Here is a 26,985-nt window from a genome sequence, read left to right on the forward strand (position 1 = left end):
CATGTCAGTTATATTTTCTGAATTAGCCTTGTGATATAAGTGTACAATGAGCGAGACTACAGAGGCACCCGAAAAACTGGCTAAACTTTGAGCCACAGTAAACACGTCACTCTTGAGACTCAAACATTTTATGCTTGAAAAAAGGATATAAATTTGAGTCTGTTACTTGAGAAACATAAACCTATTTACTGTAAATGACAATAAATTGAACAATTTACATCTCAATGGAACGTGTTAGAGATATGGCATTATGACACCTTAAGTTCAAACGATAAGATGACCTGGATTAAACCTAAAACCAGAAGTGGAAATGCATTTTAGTTTACATCTGAAAAAATGTAAAAAACAAGAAACAATAATAATAAATTTTTAAAAGGTAAAATATGTGTTAGTTGTCTTTAGATCTTTGATAGTCTAAAGGTCAAATTTAAGTAAACAATAATGCTTTTTACTGAGACTTGGTTGCCTTAGTGCATTTATAGTTAATGTTATGAGGCCTTCATTTGCTGTCATGTACAAGAGAATAATGTACATTTTTGAAATTTTATTTTGCTCTTTTTTTATTTGGTGAACAAGAAACTCTTAATTTTGAAGTTATTTTATCCAAATCCAAATTCTAAAAAGCCAATGACACAGATAAACAATAAGTGTTACATTTGCACTGATGTTTTTTCTAAAGGTGTCAACATCAGGACAAGCAAGTTTAATTATTAACCAGTTTAGATACAAGACTCTCTGAATGTTTATATCACACAACTTGAGTCTTGATGTTAGCAGGACATTGATGGAGAAAAGGCAGAAAGGTGTTAGCCAGGAGAAACACACCAGCTGAGAGAGCCTCCTTCCTAGTTAAGGCGAGGAAGGAGTAGAAGAGAAGGGAGTTACTGTTGAAATACTATTATTGCATTGTTTTTTGTTTTTGTTTTTTTTATGCTATGGGATTGAAAAACTTCAAAAAACAACAGCACAATTTTATGTTTGATATGCTAAACAAAACTTTAATTTTTAAAGTAGTAAATACTACAGTATGTCAAGCAATGGGGATATTTGATCAGATTTAAAAAATTCAGAATTATGGTGTCATTAATGTACAGAGAGAAATTTACATATAAATTTAAAAACAAAAAAAAATGCCAAATAAAAGTAGGTAACAGTTCAATTACTATTACTATTTTTCCAAAATAATAATAATAAAAAACCCTATATAAATACATAAATACTACTGAAAAAATACAACCTAATAACACTGATCCTTATATTTATACATGTAACGTGTTTATTGAAAAAAAGAAACATTAAGCATTGTTAACTGACCTTTGTGATAAACTGAGATGTAACACACAGGGATGCCTGCACTAACCAGCCCTTTACAACAGAATATTTCATACAATATTTTGTTTACTTTAAACCTAAAACACTTTGAAATAAACCTGTTTAATCAACTTGCACATATATCAGCTAATATACCTTGAACATCAAGACACAGCAAGGCAAAGAAATGAAAAGTCAATTTGTGATGATTTCTGAATGGTATATAGATGAATTTTACAACAGTACTTAAAAACTCATGCAGAATCCTTTTTAAAATGAAATTCTTAGTCAAAAACATGAAAAAAATGTTGTTTTCATTTAACATTCGTGCTGGATTGAGCAAATATGTCATATATGACAAATATGTGTCATATTATGACAAATATAACAAAGAATATTAGTAAAATTAGTCTAGTCCAAATATATGTTTGCCTTAGACAAGGCAAACATGACTAAATGTTTCTGAATCAAGTGCCTTCAGAAAGACTTGTATTTATATTGCTGCATCTGTTTTGAATATTTTTGAATTATTTTAAAAAAGGAAATCTAACCTTAATGGAAATCATTTCCCTTTCAAATAAATTAAACTCAAGATTCTGTTTCGTATTTTGGTGAGTTTAAATCCATACATGAGAGGATTCATAACTGGAGGGATGATGAGAAATTCAAGAGCGATGAAGTTTTTGAGGCTTTGGGGTAAATCTCTGGAGCCAAAGCGCAAGTACATCGCATCAAAAGCCAGTACAGTGGCATTTATGATCACAGAAGTCAGATGGGGCACACAGGTCTGCGTAAACTTTACTCTGTCCTCTCTGGACCTCACACATGTTTTAATAATATATATGTAAGTCCAAATTATGAAAAGCCAATGAGACAGATAAATGACAATTATCACATATGCACTGATGTTATTTGAAAAAGTGTCAGCTTCAGGACAAGCAAGTTGAACAATTAACCAGTTTAGACACAAGGCTCTCTGAATCTTTATACCACATAACTTGAGTCTTGCTGTAAGCAGGACATTAATGGCAAAAACACAGAAAGGTGTCAGCCAGGAGAAACACACCAGCTGTGAAAGCCTCCTCTTAGTCATGAAAGAGTGGTAGTGCAGAGGTCGACATATAGCCATATACCTGTCAAAGGCCATGACAGTTAAAATAGACAAATCACAACAAGCAAATGAATACATGACAAAACCTTGTAAAAGGCACCCTTCATAGGAGATTCTGTGAGAAGATGACAGTAAATCTGAAAGGAATTTTGGGTAGAAACCTGTGGTTCCATAAAGTGCGTTAATGCAAAGGCTACTCAGTAAAATGTACATAGGTTCATGGAGGCTTTCATCGAAGACAATGAGCAGCACAAGAGAAATATTGAAGAACAAAATCACACAGTAATACAGTAAAGTAACTGAGAAGAGGGGTACTGTGAAATTCATCGTCTCATTAAATCCTGACAGAATGAAACTTCTTTCATTAGACTGATTAACCATGATCAGAGGGCACATCTACCTTTTTAAAATAACAACATAACAGAACACTGAGCTGCTGCGTCTGTACCTGACTAATGTCTGCTGTCCCTCTTCACCTCCCATTAATTATAGAATAAAATAAAATACTATATACAGTACAATAAATAGAATAAAATATACAATAGGATAGAAATAGAATGCAAATGCTTTATACAACTGAGTAAAAATACAACTTTGTCAGAAAAAGAGTATTGCACTCAGTGTGTGTGGATGTGTGTGTTTGATCAGTTAAAGTCTTTGTTGTGGAGTCTGACAGCAGTGAGGAGGAAAGACCTGCGAAATCTCTCCGTCCCACACCGTGTGTGCCGCAGCCTGCCACTGAAGGAGCTGCTCAGTGCTGTCACAGTCTCCTGCATGGGGTGGGAGATGTTGTCCAGCAGGGATGAGTGTATGTTTCTGTTCTGTGTCCTGTTTGTTTCTATATGTGTCTTTCTGGCTGCTGTTACAACCAAATTTCCCCTTGTGGGACAATTAAAGGATTATTCTATTCTATTCTAATGCTGTTTCTATCAAACTATTTTTCTCCTACAGTTACACAGAGGCCTGACAACAATATTATACATTCAAATTATAATGCAGCAACCTAATGTTATCACATCATATCACAACTCCACACTGTGTATTTAAGCCCTCAGTTCCCAGTCTTGTCATTCCGTCCATTCCTCATGTGTGTTTTCAGTTCAGTCCATCCAGTGTTATGAAATCAGTTTTACCCCGGTTCTTTTATTAATCGAAACTTCCAGAGACGCCACCGGAACTCAGTAGTCATTTCACAAAACCTTTATTCATCTTTATTCATCTTCAAGCATGCATTTCTAGAAGGGAAGACGAGGCCCGTGTGTCCCTCTGCAAGAAATCTTCACTCCTTTGTCTGTGAAACACAGTTTTGTAGGGGCGACCCTATCATAAAACCCCCCACGGTGTGCTGCAAACTCTGTGTCTTTGTCTATGTGCACGAGCACATGAATGCCTACATGTGCGCGTTCCCACGTGTCTATGTGAGTGCTCGTGTGTGACTGTGTACGCATACCTGTGTGTATGTGTGAGTGCACATGAGTGAGTGTGCGTGTGGATGTCTGAGTGCACATGAGTGAGTGTGCATGTGGATGTGTGTGCGTGACAGTTAAAACACTGTGGGTGTAGGTGACTCCCTAGGTCATAAAACCATGTCCCTTCCAGACCACAGTTATCCAGTTACAAATGTTGAGACCCCCACCCAAACATTCTCTGGGGAATTTCCACTCAGCATTAACTCCTCTCTGTTTTACTTTCACAGTTGAAGTGGGGGAGGGGTCTCCTACAATCTACTCCTAAGTTCACGACACAGTGAGGCCTTTATTATATTGACGGCAGTGTCAGTATCTCTACAATAGTTCTACATTCTATGTTAACACATTTCTAAACTCTAAAATAAGCTAAACACTCCTACACCGGTCAGCCAGCCAACCATTAATTTATTAATTCACTCACTCCCTCACTCCTTCATTCATTTATTCAATTGGTATAGTCAGTCCGTCTTCTCATGTTCTGTTCATCCTGGCTTCACAACAAACATCATCCACATCCTTCACCAGCCTGCGAGTCCTGACTTTGAGTCCTCTCTTCCTTCCACACATCACATTGTGTCACATATATAGAGACTATTTATACATAGGGCCCAGAATTCTGTGCTAACATGAACCTTGCACAATCTGTGGTGCCAACTCATAAACAAAAACACACTTGCTGTGTATATAGTACTGTCAGCATAGCTGGACTGGCCATCGGGCATACCGGGCACTTGCCCGGTGGGCCGCTCGCGATTTTTTTTTTTTTTTAGGAAGGGTATATATAATGAAAGGTGTTGGATTGGCCAATTGGTCATGATCGACTCTGGGCTGGACCAATTACAGCCGAGGAGGCCGAATGCACCCGCCCCCTTGTTTAGCAATCACGTGATTTTCGCGCATTGCATGCCGGGAATTAGTGGCAAAACAATCCAAGTACCGCATCAAATGCAAGCATTTGCAGCACCGCAAAACGTTCATTCTCCGGTTCCAATACCTTCTTGTTTTTTCTTTGCCGCACAAAAAAGGAATGTACAAAACAAAAGGAGAACAATGCCGGTCCGTACAAAGACAGACTCGACGAAAAGACAAAGAAAAGATACGAGGAAAAAATCAAAGGAGTGAAAGGGTCAGACCCTTACGAGCACGCAGAGGGACAAAATACGTTAGCGTGCTGCCCAACTTTCACCACGCGCAGATTTATAATTATACGGTTCTTGGAGTGAGTGCATACACTCATGAAGTTTAGTAACTTCATGTCACTGCAACAAGCCCAGGTACAGTTTACCGATGGATGGGTACAGGGCCTTGAAACGCACCGTGTAGAACGACAGACCATCGTACGAACAAAGGTAAGTTTACCAGTCTCACAAATCGTCGTCATTAATACACATTCGTTAACCGTTTATTAATATAACCTTTGAGCTCAACGGTAATTAATTAGTAGTGGCAATAATATTGTATGCTGTAATCGCACTGGACAGTTAGTGATACAAAACAACTTTTTTATCCTGTGAATAAAAGTATATGTTTTTGTCAATGTACCATAATAACAGAAGCGAAACGCAATATTGTGTCAGGACAATTCACTATTTATGCACAATAAATAAAGGAGCATAGAGCGACAATTTCTGTTCAGCGCCAGACTTGCTTGTAACCTATATCACCAATTATGTTAAGAAAAATGACGTATTAACTACTACAAAACTCTGACCTTTGTGGGAATGCTTGGAGCAGACTAACATGTGAGCTGGAGTGTTCTGGGATGTTATATTTGGTATATCCAGACCATCCGTCGGCTCTTACTTCGGAAACATGGCTTAAAAAATTTCTCTTCAACGATGTAATCCGATAAAAAAAAACAAAAACGATCGGCTTCCCGTGGCTGTCATGCGACCGGCTATTGCAGTTAATAATACAACAGCTTCTTGCCATTTTTTGTGTTTCTTTTTATCGCTGTGTAACTGAGTTCAATTGAAAGCCTGCGTGCGCTAGTACCGCTTGCCACAAGTTCCCAGAATCCTTTGCGGTTTTACCCCTGAATGACGTCACATTTTCAATCTTTATCCTGGTGGGCCGGTCTCTAGTCAAAATGCCCGGGCCGATTTTTTGTCCCAGTCCAGCCTTGACTGTCAGGCCTTTATTTTTTAACAGCAGCTCTGTGGAAAAAAGGTAGTTTTAAAGCAGCATGAATCTATAACCTACTAAGCAATCACTTCTTTCTTCCCCTGTCTTTGAATTAATTTGCAAACTGTGAAACTGATATTCTGTTAAATATAGACATCATGTCAGGTTTTTTTTTTTTTTTTTTTGAGTCAAGATGGCGCCGAGTATGGCAGCCTCGTCGCGAGCTCCCCCAAGCAACAGCTTTTTTCTGTGTTTAATTTTACTTTTCCTTCATTTTTTCGCGAGTAGCACATGTCTCCTTGTGTACGACCGACAAACCTTACTGGACATAAAAGACGGTCTTTCTTATAACTTTCCGTAGTTCAAGTTTTGCAACACGGACGCTCCGTTTGCAGACCCCCCATTCATCTCACCTGAGACGCCTTTGTTCTCTGGCCCTGGAGGCCGCAAACGCCGACGCAGAGGGAGAAGATCTGGCGTTCTGGTTCGACTGAGACGGCGCACTAACAGACCACCGTTACCCAGTTTATTACTGGCTAATGTGCAGTCTCTGGAGAACAAGCTGTGCGAGCTTCGGGCACGGATCTCATTCCAGCGAGATATGCGGGACTGCTGCGTGATCTGCCTCACAGAAACCTGGCTATCGGACAAGGTACCGGACTCCGCAATACAACTACCGGGGTTCTCCGTGCATCGCACGGACAGGTCACAGGATCTTACTGGGAAAAGCAGAGGCGGTGGTGTATGTTTCATGATCAACAACAGCTGGTGTGATTATGCGAACGTGCACCCGGTCAAATCCTTCTGCTCACCGGACCTGGAGTACCTGATGATTAAGTGCCGGCCATTCTGGCTACCGAGGGAATTTACAGCAGTGATTATTACGCCTGTTTACATTCCCCCACAAGCCGACACTGACCGAGCACTCAGGGAACTGTACAGCGCGATCAGCAGCGAGGAAACCGCACACCCAGAGGCAGCGTTTATCACAGCCGGAGACTTTAATAAGGGAAACCTGAAGAAAGTCTCACCCAAACTCCACCAACACATCCATTTTAACACTCATGGAGACCAGCTACTTGACCACTGCTACACCTCTTTCCGGGATGCGTACAAAGCCCTCCCCCACGCCCCATTCTGCCAATCAGATCACCGCTCCATCCTGCTCCTGCCCGCCTACAGGCAGAAGCTGAAACAGGAAGCTCCAACCCGGAGGGCGGTGCACTGTTGGACGGACCAATCAGAGTCTGCGCTGCGGGACTGTTTTGATCACGCGGACTGGGAAATGTTTCACGTGGCTGCTAGGGACATTGATGAGTACACAGACTCAGTCTGCGGATTTATCAGGAAATGCGTGGAAGATGTCGTCCCATCCAGAACAGTTAAATCCTTCCCAAATCAAAAACCCTGGATTAACGGAGATGTTCGCACGGCACGGAGCACCGCCTTTGCCTCCGCGAACACATCGGACTACAAACACGCACATTACCAACTCCGGCAGACGATCAAAGCAGCCAAACGTGAGTACAGGGACAGGGTGGAGCAACAGTTTGACAACTCTCGGAGTATGTGGCAGAGACTAAACACGATCACAGACTTTAGAGGGAAAACCAGCACACCGCAGACCACGGCCTCTCTGTGTGAGGATCTAAACGTATTCTACGCTAGATTCGACACAGCGAACACCATGAGACCGGACAGTGTGCGCACCACGGATGACATCAGTGCGCACACTGTGTCTGAGGAGGATGTGCGGAAGTGCTTCAGGAAGGTGAATGCACGCAAAGCTACAGGTCCGGACGGGATTCCCGGCCGCGTCCTCAAGTCATGCGCGGCTCAGCTGGCTGGAGTGTTCACGCACATCTTCAACCTTTCCCTCTCTCTGTCTGTAGTCCCAGCCTGCTTCAAAATGGCCACCGTCGTCCCTGTACCCAAATCCTCCACCATCTCCTCACTGAACGACTGGCGACCTGTAGCCCTGACCCCCATCGTGAGCAAATGCTTCGAGAAGCTGGTCAGGGACTTCATCTGCTCTGCACTACCCGACTCACTGGACCCTCTACAGTTCGCATACCGCCACAACCGGTCCACTGATGATGCCATAGCCCTGACACTACACACTGCCCTGTCACACCTGGAGAAGAGAGACACGTATGTGAGAATGCTGTTTGTAGATTACAGCTCAGCATTCAATACCATCGTTCCCTCGAAGCTGGACAGGAAACTGCAGGATCTAGGACTGAGTAGCTCCCTCTGCAGCTGGATCCTTAGCTTCCTGTCTGACAGACGCCAAGTGGTCAGACTGGGCAGCATCACCTCATCCCCCGTCACACTGAACACTGGTGCTCCACAGGGGTGTGTACTGAGCCCTCTCCTGTACTCACTCTACACCTACGACTGCACAGCCACTAACAACTCCAACATCATTGTCAAGTTTGCGGACGACACTACAGTGGTGGGTCTTATCACCAATGGTGATGAGACGGCTTACAGGGAGGAGGTCAGCGCCCTGACCCACTGGTGTCAAGACAACCATCTCACCCTCAACGTCGCAAAGACAAAGGAGTTGATAGTGGACTTCCGGAGGTGCAGAGAAGTACACACCCCCATCACCATCAACGGCGCTGCTGTGGAGAGAGTGAGCAGCTTCCAGTTCCTTGGAGTACATCTGGCTGAGGATCTTACGTGGTCAGTACACACAAACAAAACAGTGAAGAAGGCGCAGCAGCGCCTCTTCTTTCTCAGGAGACTGAAAAGATTCGGCATGAGCCCCCACATCCTCAGGACCTTCTATCACTGTGCCATTGAGAGCATCCTCACTGGATGCATCACCACCTGGTATGGCAACAGCACCGCCTACAACTGCAAAGCTCTCCAGCGAGTAGTGCGGTGCTCTGAACGGATAATTGGAGGTGAGCTTCCCTCCCTCCAAGACATCTACAGGAAGCGCTGCCTGAGGAAAGCGGGGAGGATCATCAAGGACTCCAGTCACCCCAGCCATAAACTGTTCAGACTGCTTCCATCAGGAAGGAGGTTCTGCAGCATCCGGTCCCGTACCAGCAGACTGAGAGACAGCTTCTTCCACCAGGCCATCAGACTGCTGAACACGTCATAGACACCTCAGCTTCACTACTGGAACTTTAACATTATGCACTCCATACTGTACAGTAATGCCACTGTTTTGCACATGTCTCAACTTTGTATATTTTTATATATTGTATTTATTGTTTACTCTATTTAATTTGTAAAATATGTGTACACACACACACACACGTAGAAAAATATTTAGTATACACATCCAAAAATGCATATACTATTATATATTGTACATATATTTATTAGTTTCAGATGTAGCCATTCTTGTATTTTGCTTGTTTACATTATTGTATTTTGCACAACTCTGTTGCTTGTGAAGCTCGCACACAAGAATTTCACTCACATGTGCTGTACCAATGTACCTGCACATGTGATGTGACAATAAAAGTGATTTGATTTGATTTGATTTACATTTTCTGAATTAGCCTTGTGATATAAGTGTACAATGAGCGAGACTACAGAGGCACCCGAAAAACTGGATAAGCTTTGAGCCACAGTAAACACGTCACTCATGAGACTCAGACATTTTATGCTTGAAAAAAGGATATAAATATGAGTCTGTTACTTGAGAAACATAAACCTATTTACTGTAAATGACAATAAATTGAACAATTTACATCTTAATGGAACGTGTTAGAGATATGGCATTATGACACCTTAAGTTCAAACGATAAGATGACCTGGATTAAACCTAAAACCAGAAGTGGAAATGCATTTTAGTTTACATCTGAAAAAATGTAAAAAACAAAAAACAATAATTTTTAAAAGGTAAAATATGTGTTAGTTGTCTTTAGATCTTTGATAGTCTAAAGGTCAAATTTAAGTAAACAATAATGCTTTTTACTGAGACTTGGTTGTCTTGGTGCATTTATAGTTAATGTTATGATACCTTCATTTACTGTCATGTACAAGATAATAATGTACATTTTTGAAATTTTAGTTTGGTCTATTTTTATTTGGTGAACAAGAAAGTCTTAATTTTGAAGTTCTTTTAAAATAAAATAAACCCAATATCCTGTTTCGTATTTTGGTGAGTTTAAATCCATATATGAGAGGATTCATAACTGGAGGGATGATGAGAAATTCAATAGTGATGAAGTTTTGGAGGCTTTGAGGTAAACGTGTAGAGCCAGATATCATGTACACTGGATCAAGAAAAAACAAGAAAGTCATCAAAGAGATCAGGTGGGGCACACAGGTCTGCATAAACATTAACCTGTCCTCTCTGGACCTCGCACATGTTTTAATAAGATATATGTAAGTCCAAATTATAAAAAGCCAATGACACAGATAAACAATAAGTGTTACATTTGCACTGATGTTTTTTCTAAAGGTGTCAACATCAGGACAAGCAAGTTTAATTATTAACCAGTTTAGATACAAGACTCTCTGAATGTTTATATCACACAACTTGAGTCTTGATGTTAGCAGGACATTGATGGAGAAAAGGCAGAAAGGTGTTAGCCAGGAGAAACACACCAGCTGAGAGAGCCTCCTTCCTAGTTAAGGCGAGGAAGGAATAGAAGAGAAGGGAGTTACTGTTAAAATACTATTATTGCATTGTTTTTTGTTGTTGTTTTTTTTTTTTTTAATTTTATGCTATGGGATTGAAAAACTTCAAAAAAACAACAACAGCACAATTTTATGCTTGATATGCTAAACAAAACTTTAATTTTTAAAGTAGTAAATACTACAGTATGTCAAGCAATGGGGATATATGATCAGATTTAAAAAATTCAGAATTATGGTGTCATTAATTAATGTACAGAGAGAAATATACATATAAATTTAGAAACAACAAAAAAAGCCAAATAAAAGTAGGTAACAGTTCAATTACTATTACTATTTTTCCAAAATAATAATAAAAAAAACACTATATAAATAAATAAATACTACTGAAAAAATACAGCCTAATAACACTGATCCTTATATTTATACATGTAACGTGTTTATTGAAAAAAAAGAAACATTAAGCATTGTTAACTGACCTTTGTGATAAACTGAGATGTAACACACAGGGATGCCTGCACTAACCAGCCCTTTACAACAGAATATTTCATACAATATTTTGTTTACTTTAAACCTAAAACACTTTGAAATAAACCTGTTTAATCAACTTGCACATATATCAGCTAATCTACCTTGAACATGAAGACACAGCAAGGCAAGGTAATGAAATGTCAATTTGTGATGATTTCTGAATGGTATATAGATGAATTTTACAACAGTACTTAAAATGAAATTCTTAGTCAAAAACATGAAAAAAATGTTGTTTTCATTTAACGTTCGTGCTGGATTGAGCAAATATGACATATATAACAAATATATGTAATATTATGACAAATATAACAAAGAATATTAGTAAAATTAGTCTAGTCCAAATATATGTTTGCCTTAGACAAGGCAAACATGACTAAATGTTTCTGAATCAAGTGCCTTCAGAAAGACTTGTATTTATATTGCTGCATCTGTTTTGAATATTTTTGAATTCAAATCATTTCCCTTTCAAATAAATTAAACTCGAGATTCTGTTTCGTATTTTGGTGAGATTAAATCCATACATGAGAGGATACATAACTGGACGGATGATGACAAATTCAAGAGTGATGAAGTTTTGGAGGCTTTGGGGTAAATCTCTGGAGACAAAGCGCAAGTACATCCAATCAAAAGCTATTAAAGTGAAATTTATGATCACAGAAGTCAGATGGGGCACACAGGTCTGCGTAAACTTTACTCTGTCCTCTCTGGACCTCACACATGTTTTAATAAGATATATGTAAGTCCAAATTATGAAAAGCCAATGAGACAGATAAACGACAAGTATCACATATGCACTGATGTTATTTGAAAAAGTGTCAGCTTCAGGACAAGCAAGTTTAACAATTAACCAGTTTAGACATAAGACTCTCTGAATCTTTATACCACATAACTTGAGTCTTGCTGTAAGCAGGACATTGATGGCAAAAATGCAGAAAGGTGTCAGCCAGGAGAAACACACCAGCTGTGAAAGCCTCCTCTTAGTCATGAAAGAGTGGTAGTGCAGAGGTCGACATATAGCCATATACCTGTCAAAGGCCATGACAGTTAAAATAGACAAATTACAGCACACAAATGAATACATGATAAAAGCTTGTAAAAGGCACCCTTCATAGGAGATTCTGTGAGAAGACGACAGTAAATCTGAAAGGAATTTGGGGTAGAAACCTGTGGTCCCATAAAGGGCATTAATGCAAAGGCTACTCAGGAAAATGTACATAGGTTCGTGGAGGCTTTCATCCAAGACAATGAGCAGCACAAGAGAAATATTGAAGAACAAAATCACACAGTAATACAGTAAAGTAACTGAGAAGAGGGGTACTGTGAAATTCATTATCTCATTAAATCCTGACAGAATAAAACTTCTTTCATTAGACTGATTATCCATGATCAGAGGGCACATCTACCTTTTTAAAATAACAACATAACAGAGCACTGAGCTGCTGCGTCTGTACCTGACTAATGTCTGCTGTCCCTCTTCACCTCCCATTAATTATAGAATAAAATAAAATACTATATACATTACAATAAATAGAATAAAATATACAATAGGATAGAAATAGAATACAAATGCTTTATACAACTGAGTAAAAATACAACTTTGTCAGAAAAAGAGTATTGCACTCAGTGTGTGTGGATGTGTGTGTTTGATCAGTTAAAGTCTTTGTTGTGGAGCCTGACAGCAGTGAGGAGGAAAGACCTGCGAAATCTCTCCGTCCCACACCGTGTGTGCCGCAGCCTGCCACTGAAGGAGCTGCTCAGTGCTGTCACAGTCTCCTGCATGGGGTGGGAGATGTTGTCCAACAGGGATGAGTGTATGTTTTTGTTCTGTGTCCTGTTTGTTTCTATATGTGTCTTTCTGGCTGCTGTTACAACCAAATTTCCCCCTGTGGGACAATTAAAGGATTATTCTATTCTAATGCTGTTTCTATCAAACTATTTTTCTCCTACAGTTACACAGAGGCCTGACAACAATATTATACATTCACATTATAATGCAGCCACCTAATGTTATCACATCATATCACAACTCCACACTGGGTTTCAGCCCCCAGCTGACTCTGGACCCCTGGAGGTTAAGAAGCCAGCTGAGGACTGCACCCGGCTGTTGCTGCCTGAGCAGAGTCAATGCTCTGTGCAGCTGCAGCCTGCTATGTGCCTGCCAGAGGCCCATGCGCCTGCTGGTCCTGTTCTGTGCCTGCCAGGGGCCCGTGTGCCTGCTGGTTCTGTTCTGTCCCTGCCAGGGGCCTGTGCACCTGCTGGTTCTGTTCTGTGCCTGCCAGAGGCCCGTGCACCTGCTGGTTCTGTTCTGTGCCTGCCAGGGGCCCGTGCGCCTGCTGGTCCTGTTCTGTGCCTGCCAGGGGCCCGTGCACCTGCTGGTTCTGTTCTGTCCCTGCCAGGGGCCCGTGCACCTGCTGGTTCTCTTCTGTGCCTGCCAGAGGTCCCTGTGCCCACTGGTCCTGAGACTGTTCTCGCTGGAGGGCCCGAGGAGCCCATCCAACCTCCTGCCTCGTCAGCTGGAGGGCCCGAGGAGCCCATCCAACCTCCTGCCTCGTCAGCTGGAGGGCCCGAGGAGCCCGTCCAGCCTCCTGCCTCGTCAGCTGGGGGGCCCGAGGAGCATTGTCAGCGTCGCCAGCTCCGGCTTCATCCTCCGCTTCAGCTGCTTCATCCTCGTCTGGCCCAGCCTCCGCTTCGCCTTCGTCTGGCCCAGCCTCCGCTTCAGCTGCTTCATCCTCGTCTGGCCCAGCCTCCGTGTCTTCGCTTTCGGCGTCGCCTGGTCCAGCCTCGTCTGGGTCTGTGGTTTATTGGCCGCCTTCCAGGCCACTGGTCGGGCGTCATCTCCGTCGTGGGCGGCCCCCAGACCCCCTTCGCCTGAATCGCCGCCGCTGCCTTCCGCTGCCTTCCGCTGCCTTCCGCACGGCCGGCCCCTGGACCCCTTTCGCCTGAGTCGCCACCGCTGCCTTCCGCACGGCCGGCCCCCGGATCACCACCGCTGCCTTCCGCACGGCCGGCCCCCTGAACTGTTTCCACGTCGCCGCCGTTGCCGTCCGCACGGCCGGCCCCCTGAACTGTTCTTTTTTGGACTCCTCTTTTGTTTTGGGACTTTCTTGTGCTTCGGTGTTTTGTTTCGAGCCCTCCTTCCTGGACCCCCGCTGCCCGCCCTGTTCGGGTTGTTTTCTGTTTTGGGCGGTTTTTGTGTTTTTCTTTCGTTTTCTTGTGTTGGGCTGTCTGGTGCCAGCCCTTGAGGGGGGGTACTGTCATGGTCCTGGGTCGGTGACCCAGCGCTTTTAGTTTATTATTATGATGATTATTATTGTTCGAGTTCTATGTGTTATATTCGGTCTGTCTGTCTATGGTGTCACCCCGTCTGTTTGCGAATCTGTCTGTTTAGTTCTGTGTCTTGTTTGGTTCCCTGTGTCTGAGTTTCCTGTCTTATTGTGAAGGTCTCTGTCTGATGTGAGTGTGTTCAGTTTACGTTTCCTCTGTCCCGTCAGCTCTGATTTCTCCCAGCTGTGTTGCCCTTCTGTCTCTCATCCCCTGATTACTGGTGTGTGTATTTAAGCCCTGTGTGTTCTCCTGCCTGTTGCTGGTTCGTCTGCGTTACGCCGTGTCAGTCTGCGTTACTCTGTGGTCCACGGTGTCCTGTCCCTTGTCAGTGTCTCTCTGCCTCTCACCCCATTCTGGTACCCCCTCAGGTTTGTCATTTAGCTTTCCCAGTTTAGGTCTTTAGTTTTGTCTTCCCTCTTGCCTGTTTTGTCATCTCACCACTGTGTAAATATAACATCACCAGCATTATCATCTACTGCCTGCGATTTGGGTCCTTTCTCCCGTCAATACCACATGGCTCGCCTCGACAGCCGTGACAGAATGTTTATATCACACAACTTGATGTTAGCAGGACATTAATGGAGAAAAAGCAGAAAGGTGTTAGCCTGGAGAAACACACCAGCTGAGAGAGCCTCCTTCCTAGTTAAGGCGAGGAAGGAGTAGAAGAGAAGGGAGTTACTGTTGAAATACTATTATTGCATTGGTTTTTGTTGGGTTTTTTTTATGCTATGGGATTGAAAAACTTCAAAAAACAACAGCACAATTTTATGCTTGATATGCTAAACAAAACTTTAATTTTTAAAGTAGTAAATACTACAGTATGTCAAGCAATGGGGATATTTGATCAGATTTTAAAAATTCAGAATTATGGTGTCATTAATGTACAGAGAGAAATTTACATATAAATTTAAAAACAAAAAAAAAAGCCAAATAAAAGTAGGTAACAGTTCAATTACTATTACTATTTTTCCAAAATAATAATAAAAAACCCTATATAAATACATAAATACTACTGAAAAAATACAACCTAATAACACTGATCCTTATATTTATACATGTAACGTGTTTATTGAAAAAAAGAAAGATTAAGCATTGTTAACTGACCTTTGTGATAAACTGAGATGTAACACACAGGGATGCCTGCACTAACCAGCCCTTTACAACAGAATATTTCATACAATATTTTGTTTACTTTAAACCTAAAACACTTTGAAATAAACCTGTTTAATCAACTTGCACATATATCAGCTAATATACCTTGAACATCAAGACACAGCAAGGCAAAGAAATGAAATATCAATTTGTGATGATTTCTGAATGGTATATAGATGAATTTTACAACAGTACTTAAAAACTCATGCAGAATCCTTTTTAAAATGAAATTCTTAGTCAAAAACATGAAAAAAATGTTGTTTTCATTTAACATTCGTGCTGGATTGAGCAAATATGTCATATATGACAAATATGTGTCATATTATGACAAATATAACAAAGAATATTAGTAAAATTAGTCTAGTCCAAATATATGTTTGCCTTAGACAAGGCAAACATGACTAAATGTTTCTGAATCAAGTGCCTTCAGAAAGACTTGTATTTATATTGCTGCATCTGTTTTGAATATTTTTGAATTATTTTAAAAAAGGAAATCTAACCTTAATGGAAATCATTTCCCTTTCAAATAAATTAAACTCAAGATTCTGTTTCGTATTTTGGTGAGTTTAAATCCATACATGAGAGGATTCATAACTGGAGGGATGATGAGAAATTCAAGAGTGATGAAGTTTTGGAGGCTTTGGGGTAAATCTCTGGAGCCAAAGCGCAAGTACATCACATCAACAGCCATTACAGTGACATTTATGATCACAGAAGTCAGATGGGCCACACAGGTCTGCATAAACATTACTCTGTCCTCTCTGGACCTCACACATGTTTTAATAATATATATGTAAGTCCAAATTATGAAAACATAATGAAAATGATAAATGACAATCATCACATATGCACTGATGTTATTTGAAAAAGTGTCAGCTTCAGGACAAGCAAGTTGAACAATTAACCAGTTTAGACACAAGGCTCTCTGAATCTTTATACCACATAACTTGAGTCTTGCTGTAAGCAGGACATTAATGGAAAAAAGACAGAAAGGTGTCAGCCAGGAGAAACACACCAGCTGTGAAAGCCTCCTCTTAGTCATGAAAGAGTGGTAGTGCAGAGGTCGACATATAGCCATATACCTGTCAAAGGCCATGACAGTTAAAATAGACAAATCACAGCAAGCAAATGAATACATGACAAAACCTTGTAAAAGGCACCCTTCATAGGAGATTCTGTGAGAAGATGACAGTAAATCTGAAAGGAATTTTGGGTAGAAACCTGTGGTCCCATAAAGTGCATTAATGCAGAAGCTGCTCAGTAAAATGTACATAGGTTCATGGAGGCTTTCATCCAAGACAATGAGCAGCACAAGAGAAATATTGAAGAACAAAATCACACAGTAATACAGTAAAGTAACTGAGAAGAGGGGTACTGTGAAATTCATCGTCTCATTAAATCCTGACAGAATGAAACTTCTTTCATTAGACTGATTATCCATGATCAGAGGGCACATCTACCTTTTTAAAATAACAACATAACAGAGCACTGAGCTGCTGCGTCTGTACCTGACTAATGTCTGCTGTCCCTCTTCACCTCCCATTAATTATAGAATAAAATAAAATACTATATACAGTACAATAAATAGAATAAAATATGCAATAGGATAGAAATAGAATGCAAATGCTTTATACAACTGAGTAAAAATACAACTTTGTCAGAAAAAGAGTATTGCACTCAGTGTGTGTGGATGTGTGTGTTTGATCAGTTAAAGTCTTTGTTGTGGAGTCTGACAGCAGTGAGGAGGAAAGTCCTGCGAAATCTCTCCGTCCCACACCGTGTGTGCCGCAGCCTGCCACTGAAGGAGCTGCTCAGTGCTGTCACAGTCTCCTGCATGGGGTGGGAGATGTTGTCCAGCAGGGATGAGTGTATGTTTTTGTTCTGTGTCCTGTTTGTTTCTATATGTGTCTTTCTGGCTGCTGTTACAAGCAAATTTCCCCTTGTGGGACAATTAAAGGATTATTCTATTCTATTCTATTCTAATGCTGTTTCTATCAAACTATTTTTCTCCTACAGTTACACAGAGGCCTGACAACAATATTATACATTCACATTATAATGCAGCCACCTAATGTTATCACATCATATCACAACTTCCAGACACTCTAAACCAAGGCACAATGCACATTTCAAATTCCTTTAAATTTAAATATGTTTATATTAGAGATGGCACGATACCACTTTTTTATGTCCGATACCGATACCGATATCATGAATTTGGATATCTGCCGATACCGATATGAATCCGATATAGTGTTTTTTAATCAACAAAACTGTTTTTTTTTTTAAATATCTTGCTGCATTTTGTATAAGTTCATACTCAAGTTTAAAACAACAACTACACTAAAGCTATTCTGTTATACCTGTATGCAAAAAAAAAAAAATTTCATAGTTCAGCAATACTGATCAATCTAATAAACTTAAACCTACACCATCCTCCCTATTCTGGTATTTTAAAGAGTACTTAGCGTAAATATTAAGCAACCTAACTAATAGGGTTCCAACTCCCAGCAACAACAAAAATAAATAAATAAAAAATAGGGAACCACCCCTCACGCTCCACCTCATGATGCTTAATCGACGTAATCAACCTTAATTTGATGCAGTGTGAAAAAAAAAGCACAGAAATCAATTATTTTTCAAGAAATATTAAATAGATTCAACATCTTTCTTCAACAAAATTGCAGACTGCACAGATGGTACCTTCCTAAAGGAAAAAGTACTATAGCTTCCTAAGGTATATATATTAGACTTAATAGTCACTATATACAGTAATTGACTTCTATTCATTTTACATCAAATTAAAACTTTGGGTGTAAGATTCGGATAATTATTTATTAAAAGCTAGACATTTTAAATGAGAATAAGAAAGAAAAGTATGTCTTTGTGCCCCCTTTTCCCTGTTCATGACCTATCGGCCCCCCTGGCTAAACTTTGCTAGATCCACCCCTGCACAGTTACCAGCCGTCAGCTACGTAGAAAAAGATCCTCGAGTAGAAAGTAATAATAAATAAATTCTAACAACAGCTGATCAAGCTTAAACGTGCTGCTGTTGTTCAGCCGCTGGTTTCCTCTTTCTGGTGCAAAGTGGGCCAAAAACAAACCAGAGAGACGGACTCGCGACAGAAAAGCCGATCAGCTGATCATTAAGCAGTTTCATGATTGAAGTAGCAGCCAGAAGAGGCAGTCGCTCCATATATCGTTTGGTAAGCTTAACGCAGGAATGCTTTACAAACATTCAGAGATGGACTTACACACTTGCTTTACTTCTCTCGGGGATAACTTTGTCGGAGATGAAATGCCGGGTTGCTAGCGAAGCTCCACATGCTATCCAGACCACCGACAGGTCCCGCATGCCACAGCCGCTCTATCACGTGATGCATACTGCTCCGACGTGCTAACGTTCTGAGGTGAGTTACGGCGTGTTGCAAGTTTTGTGAGGTGCTTTCGTGATATTTAATGGATCGGATTACATTTTTTATTTTTCTCCGATATCCGATCCAGTAATTTAGGTCAGTATCGGACCGATACCGATACGTAATATCGGATCGGTCCATCTCTAGTTTATATTGTCTCCTGTAAAATAGTCAGATGTCTATTCATATTAATGTACAGAATTCACCTGCTTGCTGCTACTACTGCACATTCACCCAGTGTATATATATATATATATATATATATGTATATGTATATATATATATATATATATATATATATATAAATAATGTTTTTCCTCTACACCCCCCCCCCCCCCAATTTTTTTGCACATGTCGAGGAGCGTGTCAGGCTACATTTCACTGTGTGTTATACTTGTATAACTATGCATGTGACAAATAAAGAACCTTGAACCTTGAACCTTGAACTCCACACTGTGTATCGAAGCCCTCAGTTCCCAGTCTTGTCATTCCGTCCATTCCTCATGTGTGTTTTCAGTTCAGTCCATCCAGTCAGCCAGCCAACCATTAATTTATTAATTCACTCACTCACTCCCTCACTCATTCATTCATTTATTCAATTGGTATAGTCAGTCCGTCTTCTCATGTTCTGTTCATCCTGGCTTCACAACAAACATCATCCACATCCTTCACCAGCCTGCGAGTCCTGAGTTTGAGTCCTCTCTTCCTTCCACACATCACATTGTGTCACATATATAGAGACTGTTTATACATAGGGCCCAGAATTCTGTGCTAACATGAACCTTGTACAATCTGTGGTGCCAACTCATAAACAAAAACACACTTGCTGTGTATATAGTACTGTCAGGCCTTTATTTTTTAACAGCAGCTCTGTGGAAAGAAGGTAGTTTTAAAGCAGCATGAATCTATAACCTACTAAGCAATCACTTCTTTCTTCCCCTGTCTTTGAATTAATTTGCAAACTGTGAAACTGATATTCTGTTAAATATAGACATCATCATGTCAGTTATATTTTCTGAATTAGCCTTGTGATATAAGTGTACAATGAGCGAGACTACAGAGGCACCCGAAAAACTGGCTAAACTTTGAGCCACAGTAAACACGTCACTCTTGAGACTCAAACATTTTATGCTTGAAAAAAGGATATAAATATGAGTCTGTTACTTGAGAAACATAAACCTATTTACTGTAAATGACAATAAATTGAACAATTTACATCTCAATGGAACGTGTTAGAGATATGGCATTATGACACCTTAAGTTCAAACGATAAGATGACCTGGATTAAACCTAAAACCAGAAGTGGAAATGCATTTTAGTTTACATCTGAAAAAATGTAAAAAACAAAAAACAATAATAATAAATTTTTAAAAGGTAAAATATGTGTTAGTTGTCTTTAGATCTTTGATAGTCTAAAGGTCAAATTTAAGTAAACAATAATGCTTTTTACTGAGACTTGGTTGCCTTAGTGCATTTATAGTTAATGTTATGAGGCTTTCATTTGCTGTCATGTACAAGAGAATAATGTACATTTTTGAAATTTTATTTTGCTCTATTTTTATTTGGTGAACAAGAAACTCTTAATTTTGAAGTTCTTTTATCCAAATCCAAATTCTAAAAAGCCAATGACACAGATAAACAATAAGTGTTACATTTGCACTGATGTTTTTTCTAAAGGTGTCAACATCAGGACAAGCAAGTTTAATTATTAACCAGTTTAGATACAAGACTCTCTGAATGTTTATATCACACAACTTGAGTCTTGATGTTAGCAGGACATTGATGGAGAAAAGGCAGAAAGGTGTTAGCCAGGAGAAACACACCAGCTGAGAGAGCCTCCTTCCTAGTTAAGGCGAGGAAGGAGTAGAAGAGAAGGGAGTTACTGTTGAAATACTATTATTGCATTGATTTTTGTTGGGTTTTTTTTATGCTATGGGATTGAAAAACTTCAAAAAACAACAGCACAATTTTATGCTTGATATGCTAAACAAAACTTTAATTTTTAAAGTAGTAAATACTACAGTATGTCAAGCAATGGGGATATTTGATCAGATTTTAAAAATTCAGAATTATGGTGTCATTAATGTACAGAGAGAAATTTACATATAAATTTAAAAACAAAAAAAAAAGCCAAATAAAAGTAGGTAACAGTTCAATTACTATTACTATTTTTCCAAAATAATAATAATAAAAAACCCTATATAAATACATAAATACTACTGAAAAAATACAACCTAATAACACTGATCCTTATATTTATACATGTAACGTGTTTATTGAAAAAAAGAAACATTAAGCATTGTTAACTGACCTTTGTGATAAACTGAGATGTAACACACAGGGATGCCTGCACTAACCAGCCCTTTACAACAGAATATTTCATACAATATTTTGTTTACTTTAAACCTAAAACACTTTGAAATAAACCTGTTTAATCAACTTGCACATATATCAGCTAATATACCTTGAACATCAAGACACAGCAAGGCAAAGAAATGAAATATCAATTTGTGATGATTTCTGAATGGTATATAGATGAATTTTACAACAGTACTTAAAAACTCATGCAGAATCCTTTTTCCTTAGACAAGGCAAACATGACTAAATGTTTCTGAATCAAGTGCCTTCAGAAAGACTTGTATTTATATTGCTGCATCTGTTTTGAATATTTTTGAATTGTTTTAAATAAGGAAATCTAACCTTAATGGAAATCATTTCCCTTTCAAATAAATTAAACTCAAGATTCTGTTTCGTATTTTGCTGAGTTTAAATCCATACATGAGAGGATTCATAACTGGAGGGATGATGAGAAATTCAAGAGCGATGAAGTTTTTGAGGCTTTGGGATAAATCTCTGGAGCCAAAGCGCAAGTACATCGCATCAAAAGCCAGTACAGTGGCATTTATGATCACAGAAGTCAGATGGGGCACACAGGTCTGCGTAAACTTTACTCTGTCCTCTCTGGACCTCACACATGTTTTAATAATATATATGTAAGTGCAAATTATGAAAAGCCAATGAAAATGATAAATGACAATTATCACATATGCACTGATGTTATTTGAAAAAGTGTCAGCTTCAGGACAAGCAAGTTGAACAATTAACCAGTTTAGACATAAGGCTCTCTGAATCTTTATACCACATAACTTGAGTCTTGCTGTAAGCAGGACATTAATGGCAAAAACACAGAAAGGTGTCAGCCAGGAGAAACACACCAGCTGTGAAAGCCTCCTCTTAGTCATGAAAGAGTGGTAGTGCAGAGGTCGACATATAGCCAGATACCTGTCAAAGGCCATGACAGTTAAAATAGACAAATCACAACAAGCAAATGAATACATGACAAAACCTTGTAAAAGGCACCCTTCATAGGAGATTCTGTGAGAAGATGACAGTAAATCTGAAAGGAATTTTGGGTAGAAACCTGTGGTCCCATAAAGTGCATTAATGCAAAGGCTACTCACGAAAATGTACATAGGTTCATGGAGGCTTTCATCCAAGACAATGAGCAGCACAAGAGAAATATTGAAGAACAAAATCCCACAGTAATACAGTAAAGTAACTGAGAAGAGGGGTACTGTGAAATTCATCGTTTCATTAAATCCTGACAGAATGAAACTTCTTTCATTAGACTGATTATCCATGATCAGAGGGCACATCTACCTTTTTAAAATAACAACATAACAGAGCACTGAGCTGCTGCGTCTGTACCTGACTAATGTCTGCTGTCCCTCTTCACCTCCCATTAATTATAGAATAAAATAAAATACTATATACAGTACAATAAATAGAATAAAATATACAATAGGATAGAAATAGAATGCAAATGCTTTATACAACTGAGTAAAAATACAACTTTGTCAGAAAAAGAGTATTGCACTCAGTGTGTGTGGATGTGTGTGTTTGATCAGTTAAAGTCTTTGTTGTGGAGTCTGACAGCAGTGAGGAGGAAAGACCTGCGAAATCTCTCCGTCCCACACCGTGTGTGCCGCAGCCTGCCACTGAAGGAGCTGCTCAGTGCTGTCACAGTCTCCTGCATGGGGTGGGAGATGTTGTCCAGCAGGGATGAGTGTATGTTTCTGTTCTGTGTCCTGTTTGTTTCTATATGTGTCTTTCTGGCTGCTGTTACAACCAAATTTCCCCTTGTGGGACAATTAAAGGATTATTCTATTCTATTCTAATGCTGTTTCTATCAAACTATTTTTCTCCTACAGTTACACAGAGGCCTGACAACAATATTATACATTCACATTATAATGCAGCCACCTAATGTTATCACATCATATCACAACTCCACACTGTGTATTTAAGCCCTCAGTTCCCAGTCTTGTCATTCCGTCCATTCCTCATGTGTGTTTTCAGTTCAGTCCATCCAGTCAGCCAGCCAACCATTAATTTATTAATTCACTCACTCCCTCACTCATTCATTCATTTATTCAATTGGTATAGTCAGTCCGTCTTCTCATGTTCTGTTCATCCTGGCTTCACAACAAACATCATCCACATCCTTCACCAGCCTGCGAGTCCTGAGTTTGAGTCCTCTCTTCCTTCCACACATCACATTGTGTCACATATATAGAGACTGTTTATACATAGGGCCCAGAATTCTGTGCTAACATGAACCTTGTACAATCTGTGGTGCCAACTCATAAACAAAAACACACTTGCTGTGTATATAGTACTGTCAGGCCTTTATTTTTTAACAGCAGCTCTGTGGAAAGAAGGTAGTTTTAAAGCAGCATGAATCTATAACCTACTAAGCAATCACTTCTTTCTTCCCCTGTCTTTGAATTAATTTGCAAACTGTGAAACTGATATTCTGTTAAATATAGACATCATCATGTCAGTTATATTTTCTGAATTAGCCTTGTGATATAAGTGTACAATGAGCGAGACTACAGAGGCACCCGAAAAACTGGCTAAACTTTGAGCCACAGTAAACACGTCACTCATGAGACTCAAACATTTTATGCTTGAAAAAAGGATATAAATATGAGTCTGTTACTTGAGAAACATAAACCTATTTACTGTAAATGACAATAAATTGAACAATTTACATCTCAATGGAACGTGTTAGAGATATGGCATTATGACACCTTAAGTTCAAACGATAAGATGACCTGGATTAAACCTAAAACCAGAAGTGGAAATGCATTTTAGTTTACATCTGAAAAAATGTAAAAAACAAAAAACAATAATAATAAATTTTTAAAAGGTAAAATATGTGTTAGTTGTCTTTAGATCTTTGATAGTCTAAAGGTCAAATTTAAGTAAACAATAATGCTTTTTACTGAGACTTGGTTGCCTTAGTGCATTTATAGTTAATGTTATGAGGCTTTCATTTGCTGTCATGTACAAGAGAATAATGTACATTTTTGAAATTTTATTTTGCTCTATTTTTATTTGGTGAACAAGAAACTCTTAATTTTGAAGTTCTTTTATCCAAATCCAAATTCTAAAAAGCCAATGACACAGATAAACAATAAGTGTTACATTTGCACTGATGTTTTTTCTAAAGGTGTCAACATCAGGACAAGCAAGTTTAATTATTAACCAGTTTAGATACAAGACTCTCTAAATGTTTATATCACACAACTTGAGTCTTGATGTTAGCAGGACATTGATGGAGAAAAGGCAGAAAGGTGTTAGCCAGGAGAAACACACCAGCTGAGAGAGCCTCCTTCCTAGTTAAGGCGAGGAAGGAGTAGAAGAGAAGGGAGTTACTGTTGAAATACTATTATTGCATTGATTTTTGTTGGGTTTTTTTTATGCTATGGGATTGAAAAACTTCAAAAAACAACAGCACAATTTTATGCTTGATATGCTAAACAAAACTTTAATTTTTAAAGTAGTAAATACTACAGTATGTCAAGCAATGGGGATATTTGATCAGATTTTAAAAATTCAGAATTATGGTGTCATTAATGTACAGAGAGAAATTTACATATAAATTTAAAAACAAAAAAAAAAGCCAAATAAAAGTAGGTAACAGTTCAATTACTATTACTATTTTTCCAAAATAATAATAATAAAAAACCCTATATAAATACATAAATACTACTGAAAAAATACAACCTAATAACACTGATCCTTATATTTATACATGTAACGTGTTTATTGAAAAAAAGAAACATTAAGCATTGTTAACTGACCTTTGTGATAAACTGAGATGTAACACACAGGGATGCCTGCACTAACCAGCCCTTTACAACAGAATATTTCATACAATATTTTGTTTACTTTAAACCTAAAACACTTTGAAATAAACCTGTTTAATCAACTTGCACATATATCAGCTAATATACCTTGAACATCAAGACACAGCAAGGCAAAGAAATGAAATGTCAATTTGTGATGATTTCTGAATGGTATATAGATGAATTTTACAACAGTACTTAAAAACTCATGCAGAATCCTTTTTCCTTAGACAAGGCAAACATGACTAAATGTTTCTGAATCAAGTGCCTTCAGAAAGACTTGTATTTATATTGCTGCATCTGTTTTGAATATTTTTGAATTGTTTTAAATAAGGAAATCTAACCTTAATGGAAATCATTTCCCTTTCAAATAAATTAAACTCAAGATTCTGTTTCGTATTTTGGTGAGTTTAAATCCATACATGAGAGGATTCATAACTGGAGGGATGATGAGAAATTCAAGAGCGATGAAGTTTTTGAGGCTTTGGGATAAATCTCTGGAGCCAAAGCGCAAGTACATCGCATCAAAAGCCAGTACAGTGGCATTTATGATCACAGAAGTCAGATGGGGCACACAGGTCTGCGTAAACTTTACTCTGTCCTCTCTGGACCTCACACATGTTTTAATAATATATATGTAAGTGCAAATTATGAAAAGCCAATGAAAATGATAAATGACAATTATCACATATGCACTGATGTTATTTGAAAAAGTGTCAGCTTCAGGACAAGCAAGTTGAACAATTAACCAGTTTAGACATAAGGCTCTCTGAATCTTTATACCACATAACTTGAGTCTTGCTGTAAGCAGGACATTAATGGCAAAAACACAGAAAGGTGTCAGCCAGGAGAAACACACCAGCTGTGAAAGCCTCCTCTTAGTCATGAAAGAGTGGTAGTGCAGAGGTCGACATATAGCCAGATACCTGTCAAAGGCCATGACAGTTAAAATAGACAAATCACAACAAGCAAATGAATACATGACAAAACCTTGTAAAAGGCACCCTTCATAGGAGATTCTGTGAGAAGATGACAGTAAATCTGAAAGGAATTTTGGGTAGAAACCTGTGGTCCCATAAAGTGCATTAATGCAAAGGCTACTCACGAAAATGTACATAGGTTCATGGAGGCTTTCATCCAAGACAATGAGCAGCACAAGAGAAATATTGAAGAACAAAATCCCACAGTAATACAGTAAAGTAACTGAGAAGAGGGGTACTGTGAAATTCATCGTTTCATTAAATCCTGACAGAATAAAACTTCTTTCATTAGACTGATTATCCATGATCAGAGGGCACATCTACCTTTTTAAAATAACAACATAACAGAGCACTGAGCTGCTGCGTCTGTACCTGACTAATGTCTGCTGTCCCTCTTCACCTCCCATTAATTATAGAATAAAATAAAATACTATATACAGTACAATAAATAGAATAAAATATACAATAGGATAGAAATAGAATACAAATGCTTTATACAACTGAGTAAAAATACAACTTTGTCAGAAAAAGAGTATTGCACTCAGTGTGTGTGGATGTGTGTGTTTGATCAGTTAAAGTCTTTGTTGTGGAGTCTGACAGCAGTGAGGAGGAAAGACCTGCGAAAGCTCTCCGTCCCACACCGTGTGTGCCGCAGCCTGCCACTGAAGGAGCTGCTCAGTGCTGTCACAGTCTCCTGCATGGGGTGGGAGATGTTGTCCAGCAGGGATGAGTGTATGTTTCTGTTCTGTGTCCTGTTTGTTTCTATAT

At 39.1% G+C, this 26,985-nt stretch overlaps 6 protein-coding genes across 6 annotated transcripts in view; 1 reads left to right on the plus strand and 5 right to left on the minus strand.

The window, feature by feature from the left end:
• Positions 1 to 1,824: 1,824 nt before the first annotated feature.
• LOC309691105 (olfactory receptor 6F1-like) lies at positions 1,825 to 2,818 on the minus strand (the record flags this gene model as incomplete). The annotated part of the gene is made up of 1 exon (XM_082508650.1): positions 1,825 to 2,818. The coding sequence occupies one exon, from the start codon at positions 2,816 to 2,818 to the stop codon at positions 1,874 to 1,876; it is 945 nt and encodes a 314-aa protein (XP_082364776.1). The 3' UTR covers positions 1,825 to 1,873.
• Positions 2,819 to 4,658: 1,840 nt separating this feature from the next.
• LOC309690449 (uncharacterized protein) lies at positions 4,659 to 10,597 on the plus strand (the record flags this gene model as incomplete). Its single annotated transcript, XM_082507481.1, has 3 exons — positions 4,659 to 5,240; positions 6,377 to 7,512; positions 10,543 to 10,597. The coding sequence occupies exons 1-3, from the start codon at positions 5,127 to 5,129 to the stop codon at positions 10,595 to 10,597; spliced, it is 1,305 nt and encodes a 434-aa protein (XP_082363607.1). The 5' UTR covers positions 4,659 to 5,126.
• A 1,008-nt stretch (positions 10,598 to 11,605) lies between these two features.
• On the minus strand, positions 11,606 to 12,550 carry LOC309691098 (olfactory receptor 10Z1-like; the record flags this gene model as incomplete). The annotated part of the gene is made up of 1 exon (XM_082508644.1): positions 11,606 to 12,550. One exon carries the CDS (start codon positions 12,548 to 12,550, stop codon positions 11,606 to 11,608), a length of 945 nt encoding a protein of 314 aa, XP_082364770.1.
• Positions 12,551 to 15,996: 3,446 nt separating this feature from the next.
• The window catches only part of LOC309690450 (olfactory receptor 2B11-like), a gene marked incomplete at its 5' end in the record, with an annotated part of 38,666 nt that continues 27,677 nt past the window's right edge, over positions 15,997 to 26,985 (minus strand). The window contains 2 exons of the mRNA XM_082507482.1: positions 15,997 to 16,363; positions 16,586 to 16,880. Coding sequence (XP_082363608.1) covers positions 16,139 to 16,363; positions 16,586 to 16,880 — 520 coding nt within the window. The 3' untranslated portion in view covers positions 15,997 to 16,138. The remainder of the gene's footprint in view (positions 16,364 to 16,585; positions 16,881 to 26,985) is intronic.
• Positions 21,755 to 22,781, minus strand: LOC309691109 (olfactory receptor 6N1-like; the record flags this gene model as incomplete). Its single annotated transcript, XM_082508657.1, has 1 exon — positions 21,755 to 22,781. The coding sequence occupies exon 1, from the start codon at positions 22,697 to 22,699 to the stop codon at positions 21,755 to 21,757; it is 945 nt and encodes a 314-aa protein (XP_082364783.1). The 5' UTR covers positions 22,700 to 22,781.
• On the minus strand, positions 25,552 to 26,537 carry LOC309691104 (olfactory receptor 6N1-like; the record flags this gene model as incomplete). Its single annotated transcript, XM_082508649.1, has 1 exon — positions 25,552 to 26,537. One exon carries the CDS (start codon positions 26,535 to 26,537, stop codon positions 25,593 to 25,595), a length of 945 nt encoding a protein of 314 aa, XP_082364775.1. The 3' UTR covers positions 25,552 to 25,592.

Source organism: Aulonocara stuartgranti (genome assembly GCF_965226115.1).
Source record: "Aulonocara stuartgranti genome assembly, chromosome: 16".
Taxonomy (NCBI): domain Eukaryota; kingdom Metazoa; phylum Chordata; class Actinopteri; order Cichliformes; family Cichlidae; genus Aulonocara; species Aulonocara stuartgranti.